Source organism: Thamnophis elegans, chromosome 15, assembly GCF_009769535.1.
Source record: "Thamnophis elegans isolate rThaEle1 chromosome 15, rThaEle1.pri, whole genome shotgun sequence".
Taxonomy (NCBI): Eukaryota; Metazoa; Chordata; class Lepidosauria; order Squamata; family Colubridae; genus Thamnophis; species Thamnophis elegans.
Window position 1 is genome coordinate 3297901 of NC_045555.1, and position 26681 is coordinate 3324581.

General features: G+C 46.4%; 1 protein-coding gene across 2 annotated transcripts; it reads left to right on the forward strand.

Moving 5' to 3' along the window:
* On the forward strand, window positions 1-25756 carry LOC116518771 (Golgi integral membrane protein 4-like). 2 transcript variants are annotated; one of them, XM_032232294.1, is made up of 14 exons: window positions 1-1082; window positions 8785-8859; window positions 10325-10374; window positions 10905-10958; window positions 12520-12670; window positions 12874-12956; window positions 14067-14201; window positions 16276-16557; window positions 18070-18212; window positions 19222-19421; window positions 21526-21593; window positions 22933-23103; window positions 23910-23981; window positions 25173-25756. In XM_032232294.1, exons 1-14 carry the CDS (start codon window positions 896-898, stop codon window positions 25272-25274), a joined length of 1773 nt encoding a protein of 590 aa, XP_032088185.1. In that variant the 5' UTR covers window positions 1-895; the 3' UTR covers window positions 25275-25756. The 2 variants fall into 2 exon arrangements, with proteins under 2 accessions (XP_032088185.1, XP_032088186.1); XM_032232295.1 differs by lacking the exon at window positions 23910-23981.
* Window positions 25757-26681: the final 925 nt, after the last annotated feature.

Below are 26681 nucleotides of genomic sequence, written 5' to 3' on the forward strand. Positions count from 1 at the left end.
CGCCCAGCTCCGCATCCTTCATTCCCTTCTCCAAACTGTTTTTTTCTTTCTCCTTTGCTTGCTTTCCACGCTTTCCTCCCCCACCTGGCCCCTCCCCATAAGTTGCCCTTGCCGGTGGGGGGGCTCGCAATCTAAGGAAGGGACCCAGCAGCCCGGGGAGGAAAGAACTGGTGGGTTTCTTAGTTCAGTTTCCTTCCCTTCCACCCTTCCCTCCCCTCCTGTTGCAAACTGAAAGTGGCGCTGAAGGGTTGACAGGAGCTAAACCGTCTCTTCAATCCCTGGATCGACGGAATTTCTTTTTTTCTTCCTGTTTCTCCCCCCGGAATGGGAGCGATGGGTGACCGGGATGCCAGCAGCCCGAGAAACTTTTACCCTCCCGATTTGGTCGCTTTGTTCGGACTTTAAATTCTGCAGCCTCAAAAGTTTCTTGAGTTTTATTTGCACGCCTGGATCGGTGTGCATTGGGGGAGCGAAGGGAGGAAGAAGAAATTGCTCCAGACAAGAAGCCGAGATTTTAGAAAAGAGAAAAAAGAAGTTCCATTGTTCTGGGATTCTTTTTTTAAAAAGATTGGCGAGAGAAACTTTTTTTTTTAATTGAAGCCAGCAAATGTCATTTTGTTTTCTTTTTCCTTTTCCTCTGGGCAGGGGATAAGGATTGCCCGGCCTGCCAACCCAGGAGGAAGACTGAGCAGTGGTTTTTTGTTTTTGTTTTTTTAAACCCCAAAGCTTTTAAGGGAAAAAAAAGAACTATCTCGTGGGCTTGATTTCAACCAGATGGCAGGCTGGTAAAAAAGAAAAAAGAAACTGAAAGAAGAAAAGAAGGAAAGAAGGAAGGAAGGAAGGAAGGAAGGAAGGAAGGAAGGAAGGAGAGAAAAAACCCCACCGAGTTTCCAAGATGGGCACTGCCATTTGTACCCGAAGGCAGAAGGGTCTTTTGCAAACTGGGTTTTGTGTCTTGGCACTTGCCTGCCTGGGCTCTGGAGTTCTCCTCTACAACCATCTCCAGCAGAAGGTGAAAGCTGCTGAAGGATCAGCCTTCAAATTCAAACAGCAGCAGGAAGCCCTGTCTGCCCAGCTGCAAGGTGAGGGGAGTGAGGGGGGAGAGAGAGATGGGGTTCAGTGTGTGTGTGTGGGGGGGGAGGCAGAGTTGCTGTTGTGTTTACCCCCTTCCCTAAGTATCCATCTGCCGGGAAGTTCCGTCCCCTCCCTGCATTTGGCTGCTTTCCCTTAGTTTGATCCACGGGATCTCTTGCCAAAGTGGGGATGAAGTCACATCTCCAGCCCTGGGCGGGCTCCGTTTCCAAGGGAGGACAGGCCGAGAGGCCGGGGGGGGGGGGTTACTTGTGAGGAGGAATTTTCCAGGCCACAAGGGTCAGCTTGACATCCTCTCTCTCTCCTGGGGAAAGGTAACTTTGAACAAGACCCTCTTCCTCTGCTGCAAAGTTTGACCTGGGCTTGGGAAGGGAGGGAAGGAAACAGGCATAGATAGAGGGAAGGAAGGAAGGAGAGAGGCGGGGAGAGGAGGAGGGGGGTAGGAAACAGAAGGAATGAAAAATGCATAGGTAAGAGGGAAGGGAGGGAGGGAGAGGAACTTGCATAGAGGGAAGAAAGGAAGGAGAGAGGGAGGGAGAGGAGGAGGGAGGAAACAGAAGGAAGGAAAAATACATAGGTAAGAGGGAAAGGAGGGAGAGGAAAATGCATAGAGGGAAGAAAGGAAGGAGAGAGGGAGGGAAAGGAGGAGGAAGGAAACAGAAGGAAAAGGCATAGGTAAGAGGGGAGGGAGGGGAACATGCATAGAGAGAAGGAAGGAGAGAAGGAAGGAGAGAGGGAGGGAGAGGAGGAGGAAGGAAGGAAACAGAAGGAAGGAAAATGCATAGGTAAGAGGGAAGGGAGGGAGAGGAAAATGCATAGAGGGAAGGAAAGAAGGAGAGAGGGAGAGAAAGGAAGGAAACAGAAGGAAGGAAAATGCATAGGTAAAAGGGAAAGGAGGGAGGGGAACATGCATAGAGGGAAGGAAGGAAGAAGAGAGGGAGGGAAAGGAGGAGGAAAGAAGGAAAGAGAAGGAAGGAAAATGCATAAGTAGGAAGGAAGGAAATGGATGGAGAAAGAGGAAGGGGGAGGGAGGAAAGGGAGAAAGAGGAAGGAAAAACAGCAGGAGGGAAAGGAAGGAAGGAAGCAGAAGGAAGAAAAAGAAAGAGGGAGGAAAAGAAATAGAGGAAGAAAGGGAGAGAAGAGTAAGGGAGGGAAAGTGGAAGGAAGAAAGGACAGGAAGGGAAGGAGGAAGGAGGAAGGAAAGGAAACCTCCAAGCCCCCCCCCCTTTCAGCTTTCAAGGACTCTGAAAGAAAAGTGATAGCAGGGCTGGAGGATGAAGGCCCTGGGAGAGGAAAGCTGAGGGGAGGGCAGGGGGTTGCCCGTGGGCACCATCTTGCCTATCCTGATATTAGAAAAAGAAGACTCGGCCTACAGGTTTATCTAGGTCAGCTTTTGTCCACAATGAGAGCACTTTACGACGTCATTGAAGGAGACCAAAGGAGGAGGGTGATTGAGGGGGTAAAAAGAAGGTACTGGGGAAGGAAGGCTTCCTAATGTAGCCTTTCAATCCCCATCATGACAATACAGATGCAGGTAGTCCTCAGCTTATGACCAAAATGGAGTCCAACATTTCCGTTGCTACGCAAGACAGTTAATTGAGTTTTGACCTGTTTTACGTCCTTTCTTGCCACCATCGTTAAGTGAATCGTTGCAGCTGTTTAGCTAGTAACCCGGTTGTTAAATAAATCTAGCTTTCCCCCTTGACTTCACTGGTCGGATGGTCGCAAAAGGGGATCGCGTGATCCCCTGGACACGGCAACCGTCATAAGTACATGCCAGTTGCCAAGCGTGTGAATTTTGATCATGTGACCATGGGGACTGCTGCAACGGTTGTAAATGTGAAAAAATGGCCATCAGTCATTTTTTCCCACTGTCGTCAGTCAGTAAAGAAGTGGTCCTAAGTTGAGGATTACATCCAATAATCCACAAGGAAGCATGTCTTCCCACCTGATCTGCCTTGACAGGACACCAAAGTTCCATTTAGTTATCATTCTATCACCTGGTGGTGCCCTTTTCAACGTTTCAGACTTAAAACTAACGGGGCAGCCACCTACTTTGCCTCATTCCTGGCGGATTACAATCGCCACAGCTGGGTTGATGCCATGTGCAGCTCACCAAAGGAAGAGGGAATGCGTTGGCCTGGTTCAAGCAACGTGGACAGGCGAAATATGGATTGTGTTTAAATTTGGCAACGTCCGGATGTGTCGTACAGCAGGGTTAAGGCGGTTAGGCAAACAGAGCCTCTCTGGGAGGCAATTCCACAGTTTTATCTGTCGGCTGATTGAAAGAGGATTTCCTTCCCTCTCCAAATCCTGAAGAATTCACTTCCTCTCTGTAATTTTAAGCTATTGTCACCTATAGTTCTGGATATTGTACATTATGATATGGAAGTCTTTTTGTTACTCATTGTTGTTGTTAGTTGCAAAGTGGTGTCCAGTTCATCGCGACCCCATGGACCACGTCCCTCCAGGCCTTCCTGTCCTCTCCCATCCTCTGGAGTCCATTGAAGCTCACACTGATTGCTTCTGTGACTCCATTCAGCCACCTCCTTCTCTGCCATCCCCTTCTTCTTCTTTTGCCCTCCATCGTTCCCAGCATGAGGCTCTTCTCCAGGGAGTCCTTCTTCCTTCTCATTAGGTGGCCAAAGTATTTGAGTTTCCTCTCCAGGATCTGGCCTTCTAAAGAGCAGCCAGGGGGTGGATCTCCTCTAGGACTGACCGGTTGGATCACTTTGCAGTCCAAGGGACTCAATGCAGGAGTCTTCTTCTCCAGCACCAGAGTTCAAAGGCCTCCGTTCTTTGGCGCTCAGCCTTCCTTATGGTCCAACTTTCGCAACCATCCATTGCAACTGGGAATGCAACCCGTTAGCCAAATTCTGATATTACGGGATTGGGAGGGTGGGGGGGAACAGAATTTCTGCCCTCTTCTCTCACCTTCAAAAGATGCCCGTGTTTGATGTGACGCCATGAGAACTAGAAACATGACCTGGATTTTTGAAATGTCAACCTTCTCCAGCTGGGAATACTGTACTTTTCCCTGATTATCAGGAATTCGAGAACAGCAAGGAAGACCGGCGTCAAAGAGATAGGAAGAAGAGATAAAGGCATCAAAAAGTGTAGAGGGATGATTGAGATTGGAATAATCACCTTTCGATCATTCCAAGAAAGAGGGCTAGAAACTTGGGGCCGGAGAGTAAACCCTGGAGACATTCCGACATGCAGTTTTGAGAGGGGTTGTGGTTAAGGCTAGAAACTGGTAAATCTTGGTTTCCAATCCTGCCTTAGGTATGAAAGCCAGCCGAGTGACTGTACGCCAGTCACTCTCTCTCAGCCCAACCCACCTCGCAGGGCTGTTGTTGTCCTGAGGAGGAAAAAAGGAATAATTAGGTATGTCCGCTGTCTCGAGTTGTTTATTAAAAAAAATAAAGATGGGGTATAAATATACATAAATAAAAATACTGTATATACTCGAGTATAAGCCTAGTTTTTCAGCCCACTTTTTGGGCTGAAAAAAGCCGCCTCGGCTTATATTCGAGTCAGTGAAAAATTTGCCCGAAATGGAGGAGAAAAAGGGGCGGGGCCATGCCGCTGGGTGACACTCGTGAATGGCCCAGTGCCCCTGTGAGTTTCCCCTCCCTCTGTGTCAGTTTGCCGCGCAGCGCCCACCGCACCATCCCCCCTCCTCACGTTCTAATGTAATGCAGGGCTGTCTTACGATTCCCCTTCCTCCCCCTCCTGCCGCTCTGCAACGATGTCCCACCTCCTCCTTGTTATGGCAAGCAGCCACATAGCGATGTCCCACCTCCTCTGGTACAGTGATCCAATGATAGGAATCACTGTGCCGTGTGTCATAGGAGGCGGGACATCGCTCCCGCGGCTGCACGGGACATCATCATCACAGCGGGACATCAGCATCATGAGGTGAGTGAAGTATTTCATTGAATACACCGCTAGTTTACTGTTTTTCTTTGAAATAAATATTCAAAAACATTATTGGTATCTATTTTTATTTTTGAAATTTACCGGTAGCTGCTGCATTTCCCACCCTAGGCTTATACTCGAGTCAATAACTTTTCCAGTTTTTTTGTGGTAAAATTAGGTGCCTCGGCTTATATTCGGGTCGGCCTATACTCGAGTATATACGGTAAATACAGATTGCCAGGCTGTGTGATGTGCCACCTCTCCGAAAATCGGAGCCTTCTCTAGATGCAAACGCACACGTCTTCCAGCTCTGAAAATCCTTGTGACCCATTGCTTACATATGTGCGTGTGTGTGCGTTTGTGTGTGTGTGTTTATTTCAGCCTGCTGGCTTGTGCGGTATTTTTTTTTTAATGTTTGCTTGCTTGGCATAGTAGGACTTGGCACTCAGCTCAGAAATCCTGGCCTCGTGCCCGTCGCAGTAATTCTGGTCGGAGAGCCTGGCCTGCTTTTTCCAGCTGGTAGTTGTTTCCTAGAATAGATCTGCAAAGAAGCTGAGATCCTCACAAGCTTTTTACAGGTCCAGTTGGTCCTGAGTAGAAAACCCCTAGCAAAGGTGGCCCTGCCTTTCCATGCTAATCCCTCGCAGCAAAACCAGCCACCGGTTAATGGTTGGCAGATAAACTGGATTTTTCCAACTCTATAATATGTGTGTGTGCGTGCGTGTGTGTGATGCAAGGCAGAAAACTTGAGTTAACAAAAGTCTTGTGTCCCCAGCTCTGGCCAAAAGAAAGCAATCACATTAGAGCTTCAAAATATGACCTCATCCATCCAGTGGTGGGTTTCACATTTTCTTACCACTGGTTCGCCCCATGTTTCCCTTCCGCGCATGTGCGTCTTCCATGCATGCGCCTGGCCTCAAAAACGTGCCTAAATAGGATGGCGCAGAGCTGTGGCGGGTAGGTGGGCCCACCCACCTGCAATTTCCGCTACTGGTTCGGGCGAACTGGTCCAAACCGGCTGAATACAAACTCTGCATTCATCCACAATGTTTTTTACAAAGTTGGGCTCATACAACACAACAGCAACAGCACTTAGACTTGTATACCGCTTCACAGTGCTTTACAGCCCTCTCTAGGCGGTTTAGAGTTGGCATCTTGGCCCCAACAATCTGGGTCCACATTTTACCGATCTCGGATGGATGGAAGGAGCTGAGTCAATCTGGAGCGTGTCAGGATCGAACTCCTGGCAGTCGGCAGAATTAGCTGTAATATTGTATTCTAACCACTGCACCACCAAGAAGAAGAATGAGAAAGGGAATGAATGAATGAATGAATGAATGAATGAATGAAGGAAGGAAGGAAGGAAGGAAGGAAGGAAGGAAAGAAAATAGTAATAGCACTTAGACTTGTATACCTCTTCACAGTGCTTTACAGCCCTCTCTAAGCGGTATACAGAGTTGGCATCTTGGCCCCAACAATCTGGGTCCACATTTTACCGATCTCAGAAGGATGGAAGGCTGAGTCAACCTCGAGCCAGTTAGGATGGAACTCCTGGCAGTGGGAATGTTTTTTATAGCAATATCATTAGCACTTAGACTTATATACCACTTCATAGTGCTCTCTAGCACTTTTTAAAGCAGTTTGAAGAGTCAGCCTCTTGCCCCAACAATCTGGGTCCTCATTTTACCAACCTCGGAAGGATGGAAGGTTGAGTCAATCTTGATCCAATCAGGATCAAACTCCTGACACTGGGCAGAGCCAGCCTGCAATGCTGCATTCTAACCACTGCGCTACCACGGCTTAGAAATTCAGGTCACAAGCGAAGCAATCCCCTTTTGAAATCTCATCTAGCCTATTGTGATAGCCTCATCTCAATGTAGCGCTGAAGTTGGGGGAATGTGCAGATGAAAACGCAATTCTAGCTATAAAACAAAAAGTAGGGGGGGAGGGGGTAGATTATCTAAAAAAAAAAAAACCCCATCCACAGAGAGAGCCTTTTGGTCTAGTGATTAAGGCACCAGGCTAAAAAAAGGGAGATGGTGAGTTCGAGTCCTGTTTTAGCCTTAGCTGGGTGACTTTGGGCCAATCACCAGGAGACATTAGTATGTAGTTCAAAAGAGAACCATGCAATTTAATTCGGATGGAGACTGTAGAAATGGGAATACTTTAAGCATTTATTATTTAAACCTGGATGTTTTTAAGATGTTGGACAACTCTTTGTCTGAAATGGTGTAGGGTTTCCTGCCTAAGCAGGGAGTTGGACTAGAAGACCTCTAAGGTCCCTTCCAACTCTGTTATTCAATGCTATTCCTTTTTGAATGTTTAAAAAAAAAAAGTTGCGTGCCTGACATGAAACGCAGAAAAGCTTACCAGCTTTAGCCTTGAGCTGCCAAATTCAACCCTCCTGCCTCACAAAAGTTTCATTTTGGCCTCTGCATGTTTCTAGTCCTTAGTGCGTTGCCACCAAATGTTCTCTGAGAGGTCAGATCGGATCAAACCGTTCTGTTTCCCTGCCAGGCTATCAAAATTTGATCAATTTAAAATAAAATAAAAAACTTTTCAAGCTTACAAAACCCCATTGTTAAATAGCCAGGAGTTGGAAAGAGGCCTCGGTCTCGTTTGACTTAGCGGATGGAAAAAGAATAACAACAAGGAGGAAGCGGTCACCATTTTTAAAACTCAAAAAGGTAAAAGCAACAACGTTCCAGCACTACGTGCCAGTTTTCAGCTGGCCGAGGACAGAGGCTTTTGTGTTAGGTCACCCTCTAATTTCAGGCTGAATTGGGAGCGCTTGCCAAAGCAAACTTCCCATTCCATTTTATGCGCCATCAAATCATTGTCCACTCTTAGCAACTAACCAGATAAGATCTGACCCTAATCTGGTCATCTAAAGGTGACTTGTCAACATTGTAAGTCAACATCTTTTTAAAAAAATCTCCAAAGTTTTGGCAGTCGTTTGATGGCAAAGATTCAGAATGAAACAGACCTCCATTCTAAGACACTAAACTAAAAATAAAATCTGGGGTTGATCAACGATTAGAGCAATTTTGAACACAGTTGCTTAACCCAGTGGGTCAAATTTTATATTCTTTCACAATTCCTTTGCTTTGAATGAGCAGAATATTGGTGCAGTTATTATTATTTTTTATCATCCTCATCACCAAGTTAGCATTTTAAAATTCGGATCCTTAATTGCCACGTGGCAAGCAGGAATAATAATTCTTCATTATTCATTAAGGTAAAAGTTCCCCTCGCACATATGTGCCAGTTGTTCCCGACTCAAAGGGGCAGTAGTCATCTCCGTTTCAAAGCCGAAGAGCCAGCGCTGTCCGAAGACGTCTCCGTGGTCATGTGGCCAGCATCACTAAACACCGAAGGCGCAGGGAACGCTGTTCCCTTCCCACCAAAGGTGGTTCCTATTTTTTCTACTTGCATTTTTATGTGCTTTTGAACTGCTAGATTGGCAGAAGTTGGGGCAAGTCATGGGAGCTCCCTCCGTTACGTGGCGCTAGGGATTCGAACCGCCAAACTACCGACTTTTTGATCGAGAAGCTCAGCGTCTCAGCCACTGAGCCACTGCGTGTCTTCATTATTCATTTGGTGACTTAATTTACTGAATTTTATGGAAATTTCCTGCAATCCAGTTTCTGTGGCAAACTGAACCCAATGCAAAGGGACTTGAGTTTTTCTTTTTTAAATAACTCTTTAACTGTGTGAATGTTCAGATCGTATTTTGCTTGTTTCTGTACGTACTTCTTTTTTTTATTGCAGTTGTTTACGAACACAGATCCCGGCTGGAACGATCCTTGCAGAAAGAACGCAGCGAACACAAGAAAACAAAAGAAGGTGGGTCTTCATCTTGGATTACAATCAGTTCTTTTGAAAAGATTAGACGAGATTAAAAGAGTTGGAAGGGACTTGTAGGTCATCTAGTCCAACCCCCTGCCCAAGCAGGAGAACCTTACACCAGTGATGGCAAACCTTTTAGACACCGAGTTTCCAACCACACGCATGAAAGTTATGCATACACGCGTGGATGTGCGTGCACACCCCATCATGCGTATGCGCAGCAGAGACCCAAAGACCAGCTAGCCAGTGGGAGGCAGGGCATCCCAACACTGGAAGCACCGCAAGAGGTCAGATCTTTTTCTTTCGTGTGCTTGTTTCGTCATTTGCAGGTAAACAGAAACTCACGAAAGAAACGCCACGGAAATCTGACCTGGGGCAATGGCTCATGTGCCAGCAGAGAGGGCTCTGCGTGCCCCCTCTGGCATACGTGCCATAAGTTTGCCATCACCGCCCTACACCATTTCCGACAAATGCAGTGCAATCTCTTCCTTGAAAACCTGTCAGAAAATTCCTCCTTCTTTCCGGTTTCAATCACTCCTTGATCAGTTTCCATCTATTAACTGCGATAGTTTGTTATTATTTATTATTATCAATATTTATTTGTACATATGAAGGAAGAGAGGCGAATCACCATGAAATCATAAACTCTTTTCCCGTTAGTTGCAAGATCCTAAAGAACCTCGTCATCTATTAAAAGAATGAGTCCTCCAGGACAAAATTCACAGGCAAAAATTACTCATGTCTCAAAGAAAGCTGCTTTGGAGAAGACACAACTGCTGTTGCATTTTTATTGCTGCAATGGTAGTGAACCAACAATTCCACCTTCAAAAGACATATACGGGCGTCTAGTGGATGTGAATATTTGCCTTTAATTCATATGAAATCTACGGAAATGTATCCATGCTAATTTTCCATTAAGATTTGCTCACTGGGGCCTCCTGTTCCTTACCTGATGCTCTCAAGAAAACGCTGTATTCCTGCAACCGCTCATAAATAGATATTATTAGCCTTGACTAAAATTTTACTGGCTTGCCTAGGAATTATTATTTTTTTAAATAGTGGGGACATTCCACCCTATTAATTTCGTAAACCTCTCTGCAACAGGGGTGGGTTGCTCCGTGCGCATGCACATTTACAAAAAAAATAGGTCTGCGCATGCACAAAACATTTTAAAAAGTGGAAAAAAATTGTGCAATTACAACTGTTCTGCGCATGCACAGAACCGAAAATCAAGATGGCGGCCCTGTAGGAGAACCAATTCGGGGCTGTGGCAGGCCTGGATCGCTGCCAGTTCCAGCGACCCAGGCTGCCAAATCGCGGCCCGTTGGGCCAAACCAGGCCAAACCAGTAGGAATCCACCTCTGCTCTGCAAGGTAAACTAGGTTTCAATAAATCTGCATCTCACTGTTTTCTCCATTCTTTCCGCCTTTTTATTTCCTTTCTCTTCTGCTTTGCCTTGCAGATTTTTTAGTGTACAAACTGGAGGCGCAGGAGGCACTCAATAAAGAAAAGGTGGGTAAAATTGGATCCCTTTGGAAGGCATATGTGTGTTTCAAAAAAGGGAGGAAGATGAGTTTTAGAGGACCGGTCTAGATCCTTTGCTAACCCATCCTTACTCACGTTCTCGGGAAAGGAAAGTGGGAAATTCACAGTTATCCAGCCACTGTGGTCTTTTCACCTGCGTGGCAGGACTTGGGAGTCGTCCTTAACAAAGAGAGAGGGTTCACACCACACATAAAGACCGAGGAGTTGCAGTTTTACTAAGTGCTAGGTTTGGTTTTTCTGAATCAGCAAGGGGATCTTGGTATGGTTATAGGGTTCAAGGTCGACTTGCTCAGAGGGTGATTTGAATTGCATTGCGTGAACTTGGGAGGGGTTAACGCAAGAAAACAAGCACAATTCAGTGTAGGCCATTCAAGCGATGCAAACCCAGCTGGAGAGTTGAGGATGGTGCTTATGGAGGTTTAAGAGGAAGAGAGACCATTGTGAATTATTTGCGCAGTTGGTCGCAATCATTGTTATTGTGATTTTTCTCCCCGTAGCAAGATTCTATGAACAGATATGGCTCCTTAAGTTCACAGCACAAGATACTGAAGGTAAGGAGACCTTTCTTCGCCTTGTATTTGTAAGTTTGGTTGGTCTGGGTAGCCTGTGGCTCTCTAGACATGCACTGGAGAGCACTTGTCACTGTTCTGATCCAGCTCCCCAAACACGACAAACCCTCTGAAGTTAAATCCAAGATTCCTAGGAGCGCCAGCAGCCCCGGCAAAAAGTTTCTCTGTCACCGCAGGCTAACAAGACCGTCCGGCTGGGAGATGAATAGTTGTCTGCCACATCTATTCATCTCCGCCCTCTGCCTTTTGTCCCCAGGGGTAGAGGTGGGGCTTTGCTAGAAGTGGCGGCTCTTCAGTCCCGAGGACCGGCCCATAGATTTCCACTGTTCTCCTCTCCTCTGCCTTCTGTGCATCCGTGCGTCAGGCACTGGACCCAGCTGTTCCCCCTCTTCCTCATCAACCACCTCCAGACCCGGGGGCTGTTGACTCTCCATCTGAAGGCTGACGGAGGCCTTCAGGATCTTGGTTTTTAGCAGCTCCCGGCATTCAAGTTACCCACAATTCATACCTGAGATAAGCCAGGTTTCTTTAAACTCTGCATTAATCAGAGGTTTGCTGCCCTGTCTTGGATAAGAACAGGACACCGTTTCCAACACTGGACAGCTCAACCACTTTGGGAACAAGAGCGCTTTAAAACCACAGGGTCTGGCTAACTATGCCTTGCTAATTGCCGCAGATCACAGCGGGGGGGGGGGGGGGAGGTTGGTTGGTTGCGGAAACAATGAGGAATGCTGGAGGCAGGGAAAGCTAGAATGGCAAATATTCCTACCTCATTCAATTTAGAATACACACGCGCGCGCGCACACACACACACACACACACACACACACCGTGTGCACCAACACACTGAAAGGATCCATGGATGGAAACAGGCCCGGCCAGTAAGAACCCTCATAAATCTCTCCCTCCTACTGCTCAAGTAAAAGCAGCAATTATTTGGCTTGTAAACTTGGCCATGTTAAGTAGGACTGCGCCATTGCGTCATGCCATGGGGGGGGGGGGCTATCGATTATGTGTCAGTCTGGCTTGATGGAAGAGTGGCTGCAGCCCTGCGTGCATTTTCCCCAAGACTCACTGAGGGAGGAGAGATTTCAACTCTCCTGGATCAGCTTCTTCAGTTTAAATTAGAAACCACCCCCTGAGCTAGATGCAAAATGGGCTCAGTTGGATAAAGACATGTCAAGGCCTAAAATCAATCACCATCAATTGTGAAATTTGGGAAGGCAGAAATGAAAACATTTGCTCCTTTGTAGGATTTGCTTCAGAGGTGGGTTCCTACCGGTACGGTATGGTTTGGCCGAATAGGTAGTAACTCCGGTGGACATGTGACCGTACAGGTTTTATCCTCGGGGGTGCCATCTTGATTTTCTGTTCTGCACATGTGCAAATTGAGAAAACGTAATTTTCGTGTGTGTTTGGCGTGTGCACGCATGCAAAGTTTTTCGGGTGCCGAACTGGTAGTAATGACGGCAAGAACCCATCCCTGATTTGCTCCCAGGTTTTTGGTTTGGGTTTGACTCTCTCCCCCCCCACCCAACCCCAGAACCAGCACGAAGAAGTCAAGAAGCAGTTTCTGGACCTGCAGCTGCAACACAATGGGCTGAAGCTGGAGCATCGCAAGGCGGCGGAAACCCACAACCAGAAATACTCCCAGCTGCAACGGCAGAAGGACAACGAGGTGGTGGGATTACAAGGTGGGGAGGACATAGAGGGCACACCCCCGGGCTCTAAACTGAGCCCAAGGTTTGCGAGGGGAACACCTCTTTTATAAGACAATGTCTAAACCCCTCGAGGAGGAGGAGGAGGAGGAGGAGGAGGAGGAGGAGGAGGAGGAGGAGGAGGAGGAGTGAAAGAAGGGGGAAGACGCCCTTTAACCCAAACTGAATTGAATTTCCAGATACCGTTTTTAAACTAAGGGAGGAAAGCAAGCTACTTCGGAAAGCGCACCAGGATGTTCACTCGCAGCTCCTCAATGCTCAGGTAACTCAGTGCTCAGTTCTCCATGAAAGCCCCTGGCCCTGTCTGGAGGTGTCGAATCTCAGCTCCCATGGTTCACAGCCAGCATAGCCAAAATCTAGAAAGATGGCTCTCTCTTAACACAACAACTCCCCCCCACACACACACACCCAAAGTGGCAGATGACCTAATGTGGGACACACCAAAGGAAAGGCCGTTTTAAGGGGGCTTAACCTGGGGAACTCGCTGCCACTGGATATGGAGACCATTCTGTTTTGTTTGTTTTTAATAAATATTTTTATGGTACCTTTTTCTTTATAATACATCACATTTCCAGTTTTGCAGCGGGCAGAGTACAGGCTGTATCTAGTCCTTTTTGAGCATACATAGTTTTATACACCCCGATTGTAACTAATATTGTCTTAATAATACATTTATAATCTCTTTTAAATACATGTTATACGTCATAGTTATATTATTTTTATAATTGTACCATAACATTCTATATATTTATCTCTCTTTCCCCTCTCTCCTTCCTTCTCCTCCCTTTTCCTCTTCTCTTCTCCCCTCTTCTCCCTCCTCCCCTCTCCTTCCCTCTCTCCTACTCCTCTCCTCTCATCCATTTCCTTCTCTCCTTTCCCCTACTTCCCTCTTCTTCCTTCTCTTCTCCTCTCCCCTCTTCTCTTCTATTCTCCACTTCCCTCCTTCCCTATCTCCTACTCTCCTCTCATCTGTTTCCTTCTCTCCTTTCCCCTCTCTCCTTCCCTCTTCTTCCTTCTCCTTCCTTCTCTTCTCCCCGTCCCTCTTCTCTCTTCTCCATTTCCCTTTCCTTCCCTCTCTCCTACTCCTCTTATCCATTTCCTTCTCTCCTTCTCCTCTCTACTTCCCTCTTCTTCCTTCTCTTCTCCTCTCCATTCTTCTCTCTCCTATTCTCCACTTCCCTCCTTCCCTCTTTCCTACTCCTCTCCTCTCATCCGTGGATATGGAGACCATTCTGGTAGATGGCTTCTGAAAGTGATTTAGAGGAAACTGATTGGTCTCAGCACCTTTACTTCCTGATCTGATCTAATCGGTTTCTTCCTATTGAAGATTTAAAGCTTTGGGGATTTTGTGCATCTTTGCTCTCCCCTCCAGGTTCAGATGGAAGAGTTCCGGAAGCTCAAGGAAACCCTTCAGAAGATGCCGAGTTTTAAGGATGCAGGAACAGCCAAAGAGCAGCGTTACGGTCAGCCACTGGGGTCGAGCGTGTTGCAGCTTGCTAGACCACAGGTACAACGTTCCAGTTCTTAGTTCCCCTTCCAAAGATTTGGCTTCTTGGAAATGCCAGGCTGGTATTGTGGCCCACCAGTGCCCAGCGGAGCTGGCAGCAAAGTCGGACAGTGAGGAGGTTGGGGAAGGCTCAGACGAGGGCTCTGCATTGGAGGCAGAGACGGGGCCAAGGTCGTCTGGCAGTGAACAGGTGCCTATGGAGCTAGACAGCAGTGAGGCAGAGGAACAGCTGGAGCCTGTTCCCAGTGTGCGCATGCACAGAGCTGCCAGAAGAAAAGAACAACAGAAATTAGGGTCAACTTGGGAGTAAAGTCACAGGTGGAAGGTGAATGGCCCCTCCCATAGGAAATAAAAGAGGAGCGAAAGGGGAGGGGGCTTTTGCAGGATACAATTAGTTTGTTCGGTCGTTAGATTTGTTTCAGGAGTGTAAAGATCTGTCCGTGAATCAGAGACTCTGTGCCTAGTCTTTCCTTGCACAGCACCTCATTTGAGAAATATTGACATGGCAGCTTTTCAAAGTAGATAAGGTCTGTAGTCAAAAATATTCCTTTGAAAGACTGTTTGCCAGGCCTTTGCTTAATGTGAACGAGAGGAATTCACATTCATTTAATACAAGGGGTTTTGTCGGGACCAGGACTCTGCCTCCTGCTTTTTGGGGAAGCCTTGGTCAGAACAGCTGGTCTCAGGTTCCTTTCTTCTAGGCTTCTAGGTCACTCTGGACTTGTTCTCTTTAAGCCTGGGTTGGTGGGTTGTTGTTTTTTTGAATAAGCAAAGAATTAGGCTAAAACAGCACACAATTCTGTTTTTCCACGGGCCCATCCAACAAAATGCTTCAGAGGCAGTGTGTAGGAAATTGCAGTTGACCTTGTGATCAAGCCAGCTTGGAGAACAAATCCATATTGTAAGAAAATGGTTCAGACTCAAAGAGGTTAAAATCCCATGCTGGCCACTAGCTAATGCTGGGAACAGCAGTCTCCATAAATCTGTGGCCAGTATCCTCCAGATGTTTGCCAGAGTTGAAATCATCTGGGAAACCATCTAAGGCTGGGCCCCCCCAGAAATGCTTAATCTCCAGTTTTTGCCTGCTTTGTTTTAGGAGGTGAAAGTTCAAGGCTGGCCTTAAGAGAAACGAGGACAAAATCCATATTTTCCAGATGTGTTTTCTCTCCCTTAATATCATCTCCTTTCCTGCAACTCTGTAGGATGCACCCTGGTGGCCTGTAATCTTCTCATTTCGTTGTAATTTTTCCCCATTATCCTGTTTCCCTGAAAATAAGACCGGATAAGCTTTTGAGCACATGCGCTAAGATAAGCCCTCCCCCGAAAATAAGCCCTCCCCAAAAATATTGCAATACAGCAGCAGCCATGGGGTGACCACGTTCACTGCCTCCTGCACCTCAAAAATAATAAGATAATCCTGAAAATAAGGCCAAGCACTTATTTTGGGGGACAAAAGAAAATAAGACCCTGTCTTATTTTTGGGGAAACACAGTATGTATATTTGGGAGAGAATTTGTAAGTTAATTTGGAAGGCAAGACACATGTCACTGTAATAAAACAAATAGGAGATGATGGGGAGGTTTATTTAGCAAAGCTGAGCTCATCGTAAATTTGGCAGAGGCGTCAAGGTGAGTTATGAGGCTCAGGGTTGTGCTAGAAAAGGGACCAGAAGCCAGAGCAATCTCTGAAGGGCTAATGTGGTGTGGCTCCAAGGTCTCATCCTGGTTAGTAGCCCAGTCCATCAATGTCATTCCAAATTTTAGAAGACATCTTTCTCCAAATCTGAATTCTTTATGGAGCCAAAACACGATCAGCAAGACTGGGGGAAACCCAAAGGTTTAATACAGCAGCAACGAAGAAAAGAGGATGCCAAAAATCAGTAGAAGAACACAAAAAGAATTGGATTTGATTCACCAGCACCAAAAAAGGAGAATGGAACAGAGTTTTGTGGAGAAAGAGTTTGCAATCTTTACTGGAACTATCAGCAGGGACAATCTATCATGCCAACACTTGGTTGCTATTTTTGTTTGTTTGTTTCTGGACAGTCTTTCTCAAGTCTACTTTATGCTCCTAGGCTTCCAAGGACGATGGTGTTAAAGCACCTCCGAGACCCCAGGACCAACCTGCTGCTCCTGCTGGGAATTCTTTCGCCATTCCACCCCCTGGGATCAAACATCAAGAGAACGTGATGCATGAAAACCGTATTTCACACAACAACAACGGAGCTGGAGCCCAAGGGGATGTGCCGTTTGGTCAACTGGCCCCACCAAAGGAGGTTCATTTGGCCTTTGCAGCCCGGCACAAAGATGCACCCATGATCCGTTACACACGGATGATGAATAGCGTGCAAAACCAGGTGAGAATATTCATATGCTTTTAGTCCAAGCATAAATGGATTGAATGAGTTTGGATAGATAAAGGTTGCAGCAGTCTAGTTGAGTGGACTAACAGAGTCAAGTAAGACTTCATCAGCACCATGGACAGCTTCCGGTAGGTGCTGCTAAGATAGCACCCTTCCACACCAGGCTTCCCTAAAACAGCAGTCCCCAACTGGTGGTCCATGGACCACTTGTGGTCCGTGAGAAAATTTTGGTGGTCCGCAGAAAATTATTTGCATTTTTTATATCGCACTAAATCAGAGGTCCTCAAACTACAGCCCATGAGCTGGATATGTGCAATGAATGCTTGTATTGCTGCAGAGAGTCTCCCCCTTTGGGGTCTTTTTGTGTGGGTCGGAGGGGAGCAGAAATTCCTACTTGGGGTCTGCTTCAGCCTCCTGGTGGGGGGCTTTGGGCGAAGGCTGGAGGAAAGTGCCACTGGTGGCAAAGAGCTGGAGGGCCCCGTTCCAATGGAACTGTTATCATGGCCTGGAACTGGTTGACCATCTCAGCCCGCTGAGCCTCCAGGCGCCGGTACCTGGCCTTGCAGTCCTGCAGGTCTTCCCTCTGCTTGGAAAGCCTATGCTTGTAGTCCTCAGTGAGGTGCTTCTACTGAGCCTCCTTCTTGGTCAGATCCAATTTAAAATGAGCTATTTTGCCAACTCTTTCTCCTGGTGGCTGCTTAGCTCCAGCAACTGCTTCCTGTTGGGGCCCTAAGGAAGCGGGCAGGCAAACGGGGAATGGCTGGGAGGGGAGGGGCCAGTAGAGGACACATTGGGGTAAGATTTATGCCTCCATCAAATTTTTCGTATGAATATTGCCCACCTTGCTACCATTCCAAGGTGTTCTGGTTGAATAAAAAACATTTTTAGTAAAGGTAAAACCTCCTTTGAGTTGTGCTCTCCATGGGTTGAGTCTTTGGGGCCACCGTACAGAAGTGATTTGATGAGGTCTTGTTTGATAGCACCTCCAACTCTTAGAGTTTTGCTCAAGGTCTCCTATCCAGATCTGGCTCTCTGTAGCTTCGAAATTAGTATAAATGAGTTTGATTAAATCAAAGTAATACCGGTAGATTCCATACAAATAATGGGAGAAAAATCTTTGATCCCTGTTGAGTTCAATTTTACTTCCTTCCTTCAAGGGAGGGCGGGCGGTTGGGAGGTAATCATTGATCTTCTAGCACAAGGGTCGGCAACCTTAAACACTCAAAAAGCCACAATGGTCCTAACCAGAAGCCCCCTGTTCAATTCTGAAGCCGACCGGAAGTCCGGTTCCCCCACCATAGAGTCTCCTCCAGGTGAGATGTCCTTTTTCCTCTGCCTGTTCTAACCGAAAGCCCTATCTATTGTGGAGCCGACTGGTGACAGGGAGCTGCAGCAGCAGGATGAAAGAGCCACATGCGGCTCCAGAACCGCAGGTTGCTGAATCAATTCTGACGAGTAAACACAACACAGCCATGGTTTCTTCTTCTACTCTCTTTTTCACTGCAGGATCCAGAAGCAGGACAGAACATGCAGGGGCAACAGGGCCACCCGGAAGCATTTGAACCCAGGCTCAAACTGCCAGCTGCTTTGGAAGGAGGACAGGATTTGGAAGAAAAGCTCTCCAACAAGCAGGACCAACGGGTGCAGAGGTATTTCGCTCTTTCTGCATTGAAGGGCCCAGCCTGGCTATGAAACAACATGTTCTGACCTAGGCTTCCTGATACAGTAAAAAGCACACGCTTAGTCCCCAAAAGACTTTTTATTTCAACGGCTGTGTATTATGTTCATTCACATAATTCTGCTTAGCAGCAGAAATGCTGGGCTCAATTGTGGTCATAAACAGAGGACCACCTGTACATTAAGTTACAAACAAGCAATCTGCATTAGGGCTTAGTATATTATGTGACCTCAATGTTAACACCAGGCAAAGGCAGACGAACAGTTTGACTCTAACATCAAATATAAAAAAACAATGGGAATAATTATTTTCCCAGATATTACTCTCCTTCTTCAAATCAGGTATAAGCTTGCATCTCTGCCTTCTTTTCACTTGAAAAAGTTCTCCTCTCGAGCCGCTGCCCAGATGCAATGCAACATTCATGAACACCTGAACTATACACAATATTAAAAATAGACCAGCCTAAAAAACAGAGGAGTTGGGAGTGAGCTGTGTTCGGTGTTTTGGTTTTAATTTACAAAAATTAAAATGGTGTCTGCATTCTGACCTGGGACTTGGGTTTGCTGAGGGATTGGACCCGTCTTCTTTTAACAGAATTTGTTTCCTCCTTCCCCAATGAATTTTTGATTCCCCCCCCCCCCCGGGTGTTTTAGGGGTATTTGGGGTGAATGCCTTCTTGTTCTGATAGGCATTAAGTGCAGAAACTCAGGAATGTCCTTGATGAGAAAAGCATAGTGGAAGGTCTCGAATCGGCCCTTTTGGCTGAAAAGGATTCAGAAAGTGCAGAGGAGCCCAGAAAATGGGTTAATTCAAAACCCAACCCTTGGTGTGAAAACAGTGTGTGTTTCTGTGCTCAGGGTTGATAAAAGCTTTTGTCTGAATGCCAAGAGAGTGATGAGGGACCAATTTCGATATAATTCCATGGAATTATTTGAAACGAATGGGAAAACAGTGCTTGTAATAGCCATTTTCTTCCGCAGCTGGCAAGAGATGGTCAACAAAGGCAGCTTGCAGATGAATGATGGGAGAGCTCTTCCTTACCTGCAGAGGTATCACCTGGATACCGTACCTGAGCAAGGCAAGACAGGTGGCAGTCGAGCACAGATGGAAACAGGGCGGCTGCAACACCCCCTCTGGGGAGCTGACAAAGGAGGAACAGATGACAGGGACCTGCACGCAGGTAAGGCTGAAGAAGAGGGATTGAAGAACGTGGTGGGGTTGATCCCAACAGGGCAGAATTGTGTAAAGTTTCTTCAAGATGCAACAGGGTCTGAGTTATGTGGATATGGTTGGGATCCTGTTTTATATTGCCTTGGGTGGACAGATAGTGAGTGTAGATCTTATCCACCTTCACAAGAGATTTTATCCACCTACTCAAGATGAACCAAAATGGACCTTATCAAGTTTCCAGAGATACCGGAAGTTGGGCTGACTTTAATGCTTCTTTTGTTATTTCTATGTCTCATTTTCCCTCAGAGCGGGTACGCGCTTCCGTCTTCAGCTGGATCTTCACTTCATAGTGAGGGTCAACCCACAGGGACCAGGATGTAAGGACTTGAACCTTACCTGGATCTCCTCATTCTCAGCCATGGCCGTGTTGGTTGGGGAAATCTGGGAGCTGAAGTCCTGGTAGCTTCTCAGCTTGGGGGGAAACTGCTGCGAGGATGTTGCATGCTATCTTTTAAAATACACTTGCCACGTTGCAATCTAAAATAATGTAGGATTTCAAGTTGTTGTTACACAAAAGAGATCCAGTACACTGCTTGAAAGGGCCGCGTGGTATGTGTAAGGATAGGTGTAATTCTTATCCTTACCTCCCAGAATTTGGAGATTGTCCTTAAAGATTAAAGATTGTCCTTAAAGACCTGTGGCCAGCAGTGTTGTTACTTTTGTAGTCTCTCAAGAGCCACTGAGGATGGTTATCAAAAACTCCCCTGGGACTCCCTTCTTCTGGAGGCACCTAAACTAGCATTAACATCTCCTAGTAATGCCACCATGGACTGAGGGTACCATACAGATATATCATCTAGGATAACTTCCAAACCCATCCAGTATTTGGAGTTATAATACCGGGATGTGTTTGGAGGTTATATACACATTCACCAGTATTAACTCAAACGTTTCATATCCAAATTTAACAGCTAGGATATACGAATACTTGTCTTCGTTGTATAGTCCGTCCGTCCCCGCCCCCCGCCATTGCAATTCTTTGCTTTTCCTGGTCCTAAACCAACTCTTTAACTGCTGCTCCATTCTTCTGTGGGGTAGCCATAGCAGACTTCAAGGCAGGGGGCATACGGGACAGATGCACTGGTGGGGCAGAAGAGGGAAAAGAGCCAACAGAGAGTTATACAAGGACCTCAACACCCATCGAGAACATTGACCTGGCAGAAAAATGGAACAGTGAGAACGCAAATCTCCTCTGGAATGTGACCGGCCCCAGGCAGGTGGCCCTAGTTTCGCAATGTAAGCTATCCCACGTTCAGCCACTGCCCTGGGAGGAGAGGGGTTAATTGCTTCACATCAAAGCCAACACCCTTCGGGAACAGGGTCACAGGGGGAGCCTGTGGGAAATCTGAACGTTGGGTTTCAACTTGACTCCAGGCTGGAAGGGAGGGGATGTTTTTAACGAAAGGATCTGATTGGAAACTTATTGGGGTGAAGGAGGATGCAACTTGTGACTGATCTGGAGGAAGAAAAATGATGATCGACCTGCCTGCTGAGTTGGGGCTTAGGAAAAAAAGAACCCACGGAGGGAGGAAGGGAAGGAGGGAGGGAGTTAGATCCAGGGATTTGCTGGATCTCAGGGCCTTCCTCCAATAAAACCAAAATGTCAATATTTTCTTGACATGTGAAGTGATTGCAATATGACGTGTAGTGGGTAAAATGCAGGATTACAGGCTGACAGCCCACAGCCAGGAGTTCGATTCTGACCGGCTCAAGGTTGACTCAGCCTTCCAACTTTCCGAGGTCAGTAAAATGAGCAGCCAGATTGTCAGGGGGACATTTGTCAACCACTCAGAGAGGGCTGTAAGGTACTGTGAAGCAGTACGGGTAGCCCTCGACTTACAACCCGTTCATTTAGTGACTGTTTGAGGTCACTAGAGAGCCAACTGCACCAAAGTCAACAATGGAAAGTGTCTGCAGAATATCAGATACATTCATTGGAGGGTAGGGACATCCGTCTTTGGCCAGGAAATTTGGAAGTAGGCAAACTTTTATTAAGTTTTTGTCAATGTTTTAATTTGTTCCCCCCAATTGCTTGTTTACTTTGCTTTGTTCAGATGCTGGCATGACGAAGAAAGAAAACCACACATACCTACAGAAGGAACCAATTATCCAGAAACAGATGGTAAGCCGGGATGCATTTCCCCTCCCTGTATGTAAAGAAGTAACTTGGGATTTAAAGCAAGGTCTGAAAGGTTTGTTTTTCTGAAGGGCTCAAGAGTTGTTTAGATGGGAGCAAGCCCAGGATTCAAAATGAATAAGAACTGGCAAGTCCAGCTGGCAGTTGCACTGGGCTACAGTTGTGGGGCGGGGGGGGGGGGCAATATTTAAGGCCCTCTGGAACAGTTAACAGCCTTCTCTCTCAATTGCTTTAGCCTCTTTTCAAAATCATCCATGCTAGTAATAACCATCACATTTTCCGCGAGGGGTTCCAAAATGTAATTAGATGAAGGGAGGATTTAGGGTTTGCCCACTTCAATTTGCTAAAGAAAGCGCCATGTACCGAACATTATGCAAACAGGCGTTGGGTTTTGCTAAGAGGGGGGGGTTGATTGAGGTGTTGTGGGAACCAATCGTGGTTTGACTGGTGAATAAGGTTAGTAAGAGTCACTTTTTAATTATGGTTTGTTTTCTTTTGAGTAAGTATGGTAGGTACAGCTGGAGCAATAGAGAATAAAGGTGGTGTGGAATTAGAGATTTTGGAATCGTTTGAGATGGTTTAGGTATGCCCATACCAGAAGAGCTTCAATTACAATGCCTATTTCATACAGAAGATGGCTTGGCCGACATTTGGGACCATGTGAAGCCTATAAAGACATGCAGAGATAACTTTGATAAAGATATTCAGGTGCTGCTGAGAATAAAAAATGACACCTCAGTCCTTGAATAGGAAAGGCGTGATGAAGACATTCAAAATAACTCCTCATTGCTTTTATTTTTCACTAGCCGATAACCTGGCGTTGCCCGGGGATTTATTTATAGGGGGAAAATATCTCGACCAAACATAATTTCTAATGTTGGATTTTCTCCCTTACCAGAGGGAGCCTCCTTGTGGAGCACTGTGAAGCCGTTACCATGGCAACTCCACTGCACTGTACAGTAGAAGTCATTTTACGGCAGTACAGTAGAAGCCATTTTTAAAGCACAACAGGCTGTATATTAACAGAACACACACCGAGGGGTGTTAGGGGAGTCTTACCCCCACAGTATTTGTCTCCAGAGAGTAAGTCATCTGTGTATCAAGTTTGGTTGAAATTGCTCAAGGCATTCCAGAGTTTTGCTGGAACACACACACAGAGAGACACACATAGCCATTTTTACATATATAAATAAGAGGGGGCAAAGCTTTTAAGATTCTGATATAATTTCAACAATAAAGTGGTGTTTCTGAAATCCCCGCCAAGGTCTCTTTCCTGGGCTGGTTTACCTCGAAGGGCTGAGCTAAGTGATCCTTCTCCTCTCAGGGACCAAGAGATGTTCCTGATCCAGCTCAGGATCCCAACAATCAAGGGGAAGACGAGTTTGAGGAAGCAGAACTGGAACGACCCAGCTTTGAAGAAAAAATAGATCCGGCCAAACACACCCACCAGACAAATCGGCCGGCTATTGCTGTGACCAAGGAAAAAATACCAAAGGTTTGTTTTATCCCTGTTTAGAAGTTGGGAGGAGGGACACAGAAACCAACGTTGAAGGGAAGAAGTTTGTAGTGAAACCGACAGCGGAATTCCCTACAGGGTGGGCACTGGGATCTAGAGCAGGGGCCAGCAACCCGCAGCTCTGGAGCCGCATGTGGCTCTTTCCTTCCTCTGCTGTGGCTGTCTGTTGCTCAAAATATGCCCCACAACCGCCAATGTGCGACACCCGCCGGCACGTGATTTATTGAGCTTTTTGACCCCTGGTAGGCCAACCATGGTTAAATCCAAGAAAAGAAACATTTCAGAAGAAAACAGAATGTTTAATTCCATTCCGTATACTAGTTTTGTGGCCGCTCAGTAACTAGTCAGGATGGGAAGGGTTTTGTGGCTCCCGGTGTTTTCTTTACTGTGGGAAACGGGTCCAAATGGCTCTTGAGGGTTTAAGGTTGCTGACCCCTGATCTAGAGGATCCTTGGGAATCCCCCCTGAGTTAAATGCCCCAAACTGGTTTGGGGGTTGGAGTTTGCCTCTAAAAGGCGCTTCGAGCGTTTTCTGATTTAAAACAAATTTGTTAACAGTTTGAAAGTGGCCTGCTTGGGTTCCTTCAGTTGTGAATAGTTTTGAAGGAGATTTGCTGGTCCCCTCCCCAACAAAATGTTTTCAGCTACGCTGAATGTTCAGCCGCTCTATAGGGTGATCCTGAGGCTGCTTGCCATTGGCATTGCAATCCCACCATTTTCAAGATCTCTTTATTGCTTAGCGTTTCCCTTGACCAATTATTCTTTGGTGTGTGCTTTGTTCCCCAGGGAGCTGATCGATCAAATAAAGTCACTGACAATTTAATGGACGATTATCAGGAGGATCAAGAACAGGATCCTGTACGAAGCCTGAGGGTTTTTTTTCTGCTTTTTTCTCATAGGCCGTCTTTCTGTGAGCATGCTGGTTTATGGGTACAGGTTTCCTAAGCGCTGATCTGCCTTCAAGCGAGGCTGGTTGCCTAGGACGAGGGAGGGCCCCTTCCGTGGTTCTTTCCTTCTTTTGCTCGTCGCAGATCTTTGGCCGACAATATTCCTTTTAGGCAGCTTAATATTACAAAACTTCTCAACAATCACTACAAAGATATGAGGGTCAGGCAACAGTGCAGTTTCCATCTCTTGTCTACTCATCATAGTTCATATCGTCCTTTCTTCTTGTGCTGGCTGGGTTGTGGGAATCATCATTCCCAAAACCTCTGGAAGACATCAAGCAAGGGAAGCGAAGCAGCTGGGATCAGCCCGTCCTTGAGAAAGGCAAAGTGGCAAGGAGTGGTGAAGTTGGTCGACTCTGGACACTTAAGAGAAATAAGCCAGGGTCTGTCTGCCTCACCTTGACACCTAGCTAGGATATTTGGGAAGAAAACAAAGGAAATTTCGGCTAGGGGTGTTCATTTGATCCTCTCTGGGATTGATTGGCACTGAATAGACTAGAATAACAGAGCTGGAAGGGACCTTGGAGGTCTTCTAGTCCAACTCCCTGCTCAAGCAGGAGATCCTATACCATTTCAGACAATTGATTGTCCAGTTTCTTCTTCAAAACCTGCAGGGATGGAACACCCACAACTTCTGGAGGCAAGCAGTTACACTGGTTAATAGTCCTTGCTGTTAGGAAGTTTCTCCTTCATTCCAGGTTGCTTCTCTCCAGATTCATTTCTAGGCACTGCTTCTTGTCCTGCCTGTCTTGTAGTGCCGTGTAACTTGTCCCAGATTCTGCCAACCTAGCAGTTTGAAAGCACGTTAAAATGCAAGTAGAAAAATAGGAACCACCTTTGGTGGGAAGGGAACAGAGTTCCGTGCACCTTGGGCGTTGAGTTATGCCGGCCACATGCTGTCCTCGGACAGCGCTGGCTCTTTGGCTTTGAAACGGAGATGAGCACCACCCCCTAGAGTCGGGAACGACTAGCATGCATGTGCGAGGGGAACCTTTAACTTTACCCAATTCCAGAAGCTGTTCTTTGTATGCCTAGCCTCCAGTGCCCTGATCGTCTTTGTTGCTCTTCTCTGTCCTCTTTCTACTTCCTCTTTTCTTTGCAGGAGGACCATGGAGGTGAGGTGGGTGACCCTGAAGATTTGGAACAGTTCCACCAAGCCAAAGGTCACGCTGGAGATGCTGACAGGAAGGAGGACTACTTTTGATGATGGGCTGGGAGGCAGCACCGAGCCCCCAAGGTTGATCCAAACCAAAGATTGTTGCAATAAACCTGGCTGTTTAGTTGAAACTGCCAAGAGAGGTGAAGAGTTATAGCTCCATCCGTCTTCAGAAGGTCATGGGCTGCCTTGACCAATGGAGATACTCCTATTTCTCCACATCCTATAGGCCAGGGCAGGACTGACACGCAGTGCCAACCTGTCAAAATGCTACAGTGAATATGAACACCAGAATGTCTCTTCGTGCGGGTAAGGAGCTCAAAATATCAAAAATTGAAGGGTTTTTTTTTTCCTTTGGAAGACTCCTACTCTCTTACTCTCATTTGGACTACGGGCAAAGCCTGATATAACACAGAAATGCTGTTAGTCAAGAAACTGTTGCTTCCTTTGGCTCTGTTTCAGATTTACCTGGCCGCCACTCAGTGCAACTTCGTCACCTTTATATGTATGTACATATATAAAAAGAGAATCCCTTTGGTAACAAGCGTCCATTATTTGTCCGGTTTTGTTATGGATAAGTAGCGGGGGGTGGGGAGAGAAACTGTCATTGTTGAGATCATGGGAAGGGAAAGAGAACCGCTGCTGATTGACAAAAGCATAACGTGCAAAGGCAGGCATGTTTATTCGAAATGGATCCATCCTTCTGCAGTTGACAGTGTAGGAACTTGTGCCAGCAAGCCATTTCACAATCACTTTTTTATTTTAAGGTTTGAAAAATATTTGCATTGCTTTTTTTAAAAAATCACATCTCTTCGCACCTTTGCGGGACAGTAGTTTTCAAAGGCTCAGGTTTGTATCGTTATTAGGTTGGACGGCTGGGCATGAGTTGTTCAGAAAGGTAGCTCCCGCGAAGTAGCAAAATTAGAGAATGTTGACCAGCTTATCAAAGAGGGGGATAAAAAATCAACAACAAACACCTTTACTTTCGTTGGTACCATTAAATGTTGTAACACTGCTGGGATAGAACCTGGAAAAAATAGGAATCTCTTCGATCTCTATGGCAATTCCCTATGCTGGCTGGCTGGGGAATTCTGGGAGTTGAAGTCCACGTATCTCATACTAGCCAAGGTTGAGAAGCTTTGCTCTATGGGCTGGGGAGTACACTGTGCTCTGCTGCAAGGATCCAAACAGGGGCAATGTTGGGGGGAAAAAATCTAGATTGGAACCCAGAACAGGTTATGGTTGTAATGAGCATGTAGAAAGTAGAAGACTAGCCAATAATATAATATTGCAACTATTGCATGATTTACCTACATGGTCGAATTACTATGGAAAGCCAACACAGAACATAGAATTGTAGGGATGGAAGGGACCTCAGAGGTCTTCTAGTCCAACCCCCTACTCAAGGCAGAACTTATCCCATCTCAGTCAAATGGTTGGTCAAGAGAATCCAGC

What these genes read in the sequence shown, in the direction of transcription:
- LOC116518771 (XM_032232294.1), top strand. Translation starts at nt 896, where the DNA reads ATGGGCACTGCCATTTGTACCCGAAGGCAGAAGGGTCTTTTGCAAACT. An exon ending in CCTGTCTGCCCAGCTGCAAG is followed by an intron (nt 1,083 to 8,784) that starts GTGAGGGGAGTG and finishes TTTTTATTGCAG; the next exon opens with TTGTTTACGAACACAGATCC. An exon ending in AGGATCAAGAACAGGATCCT is followed by an intron (nt 23,982 to 25,172) that starts GTACGAAGCCTG and finishes TTTTCTTTGCAG; the next exon opens with GAGGACCATGGAGGTGAGGT.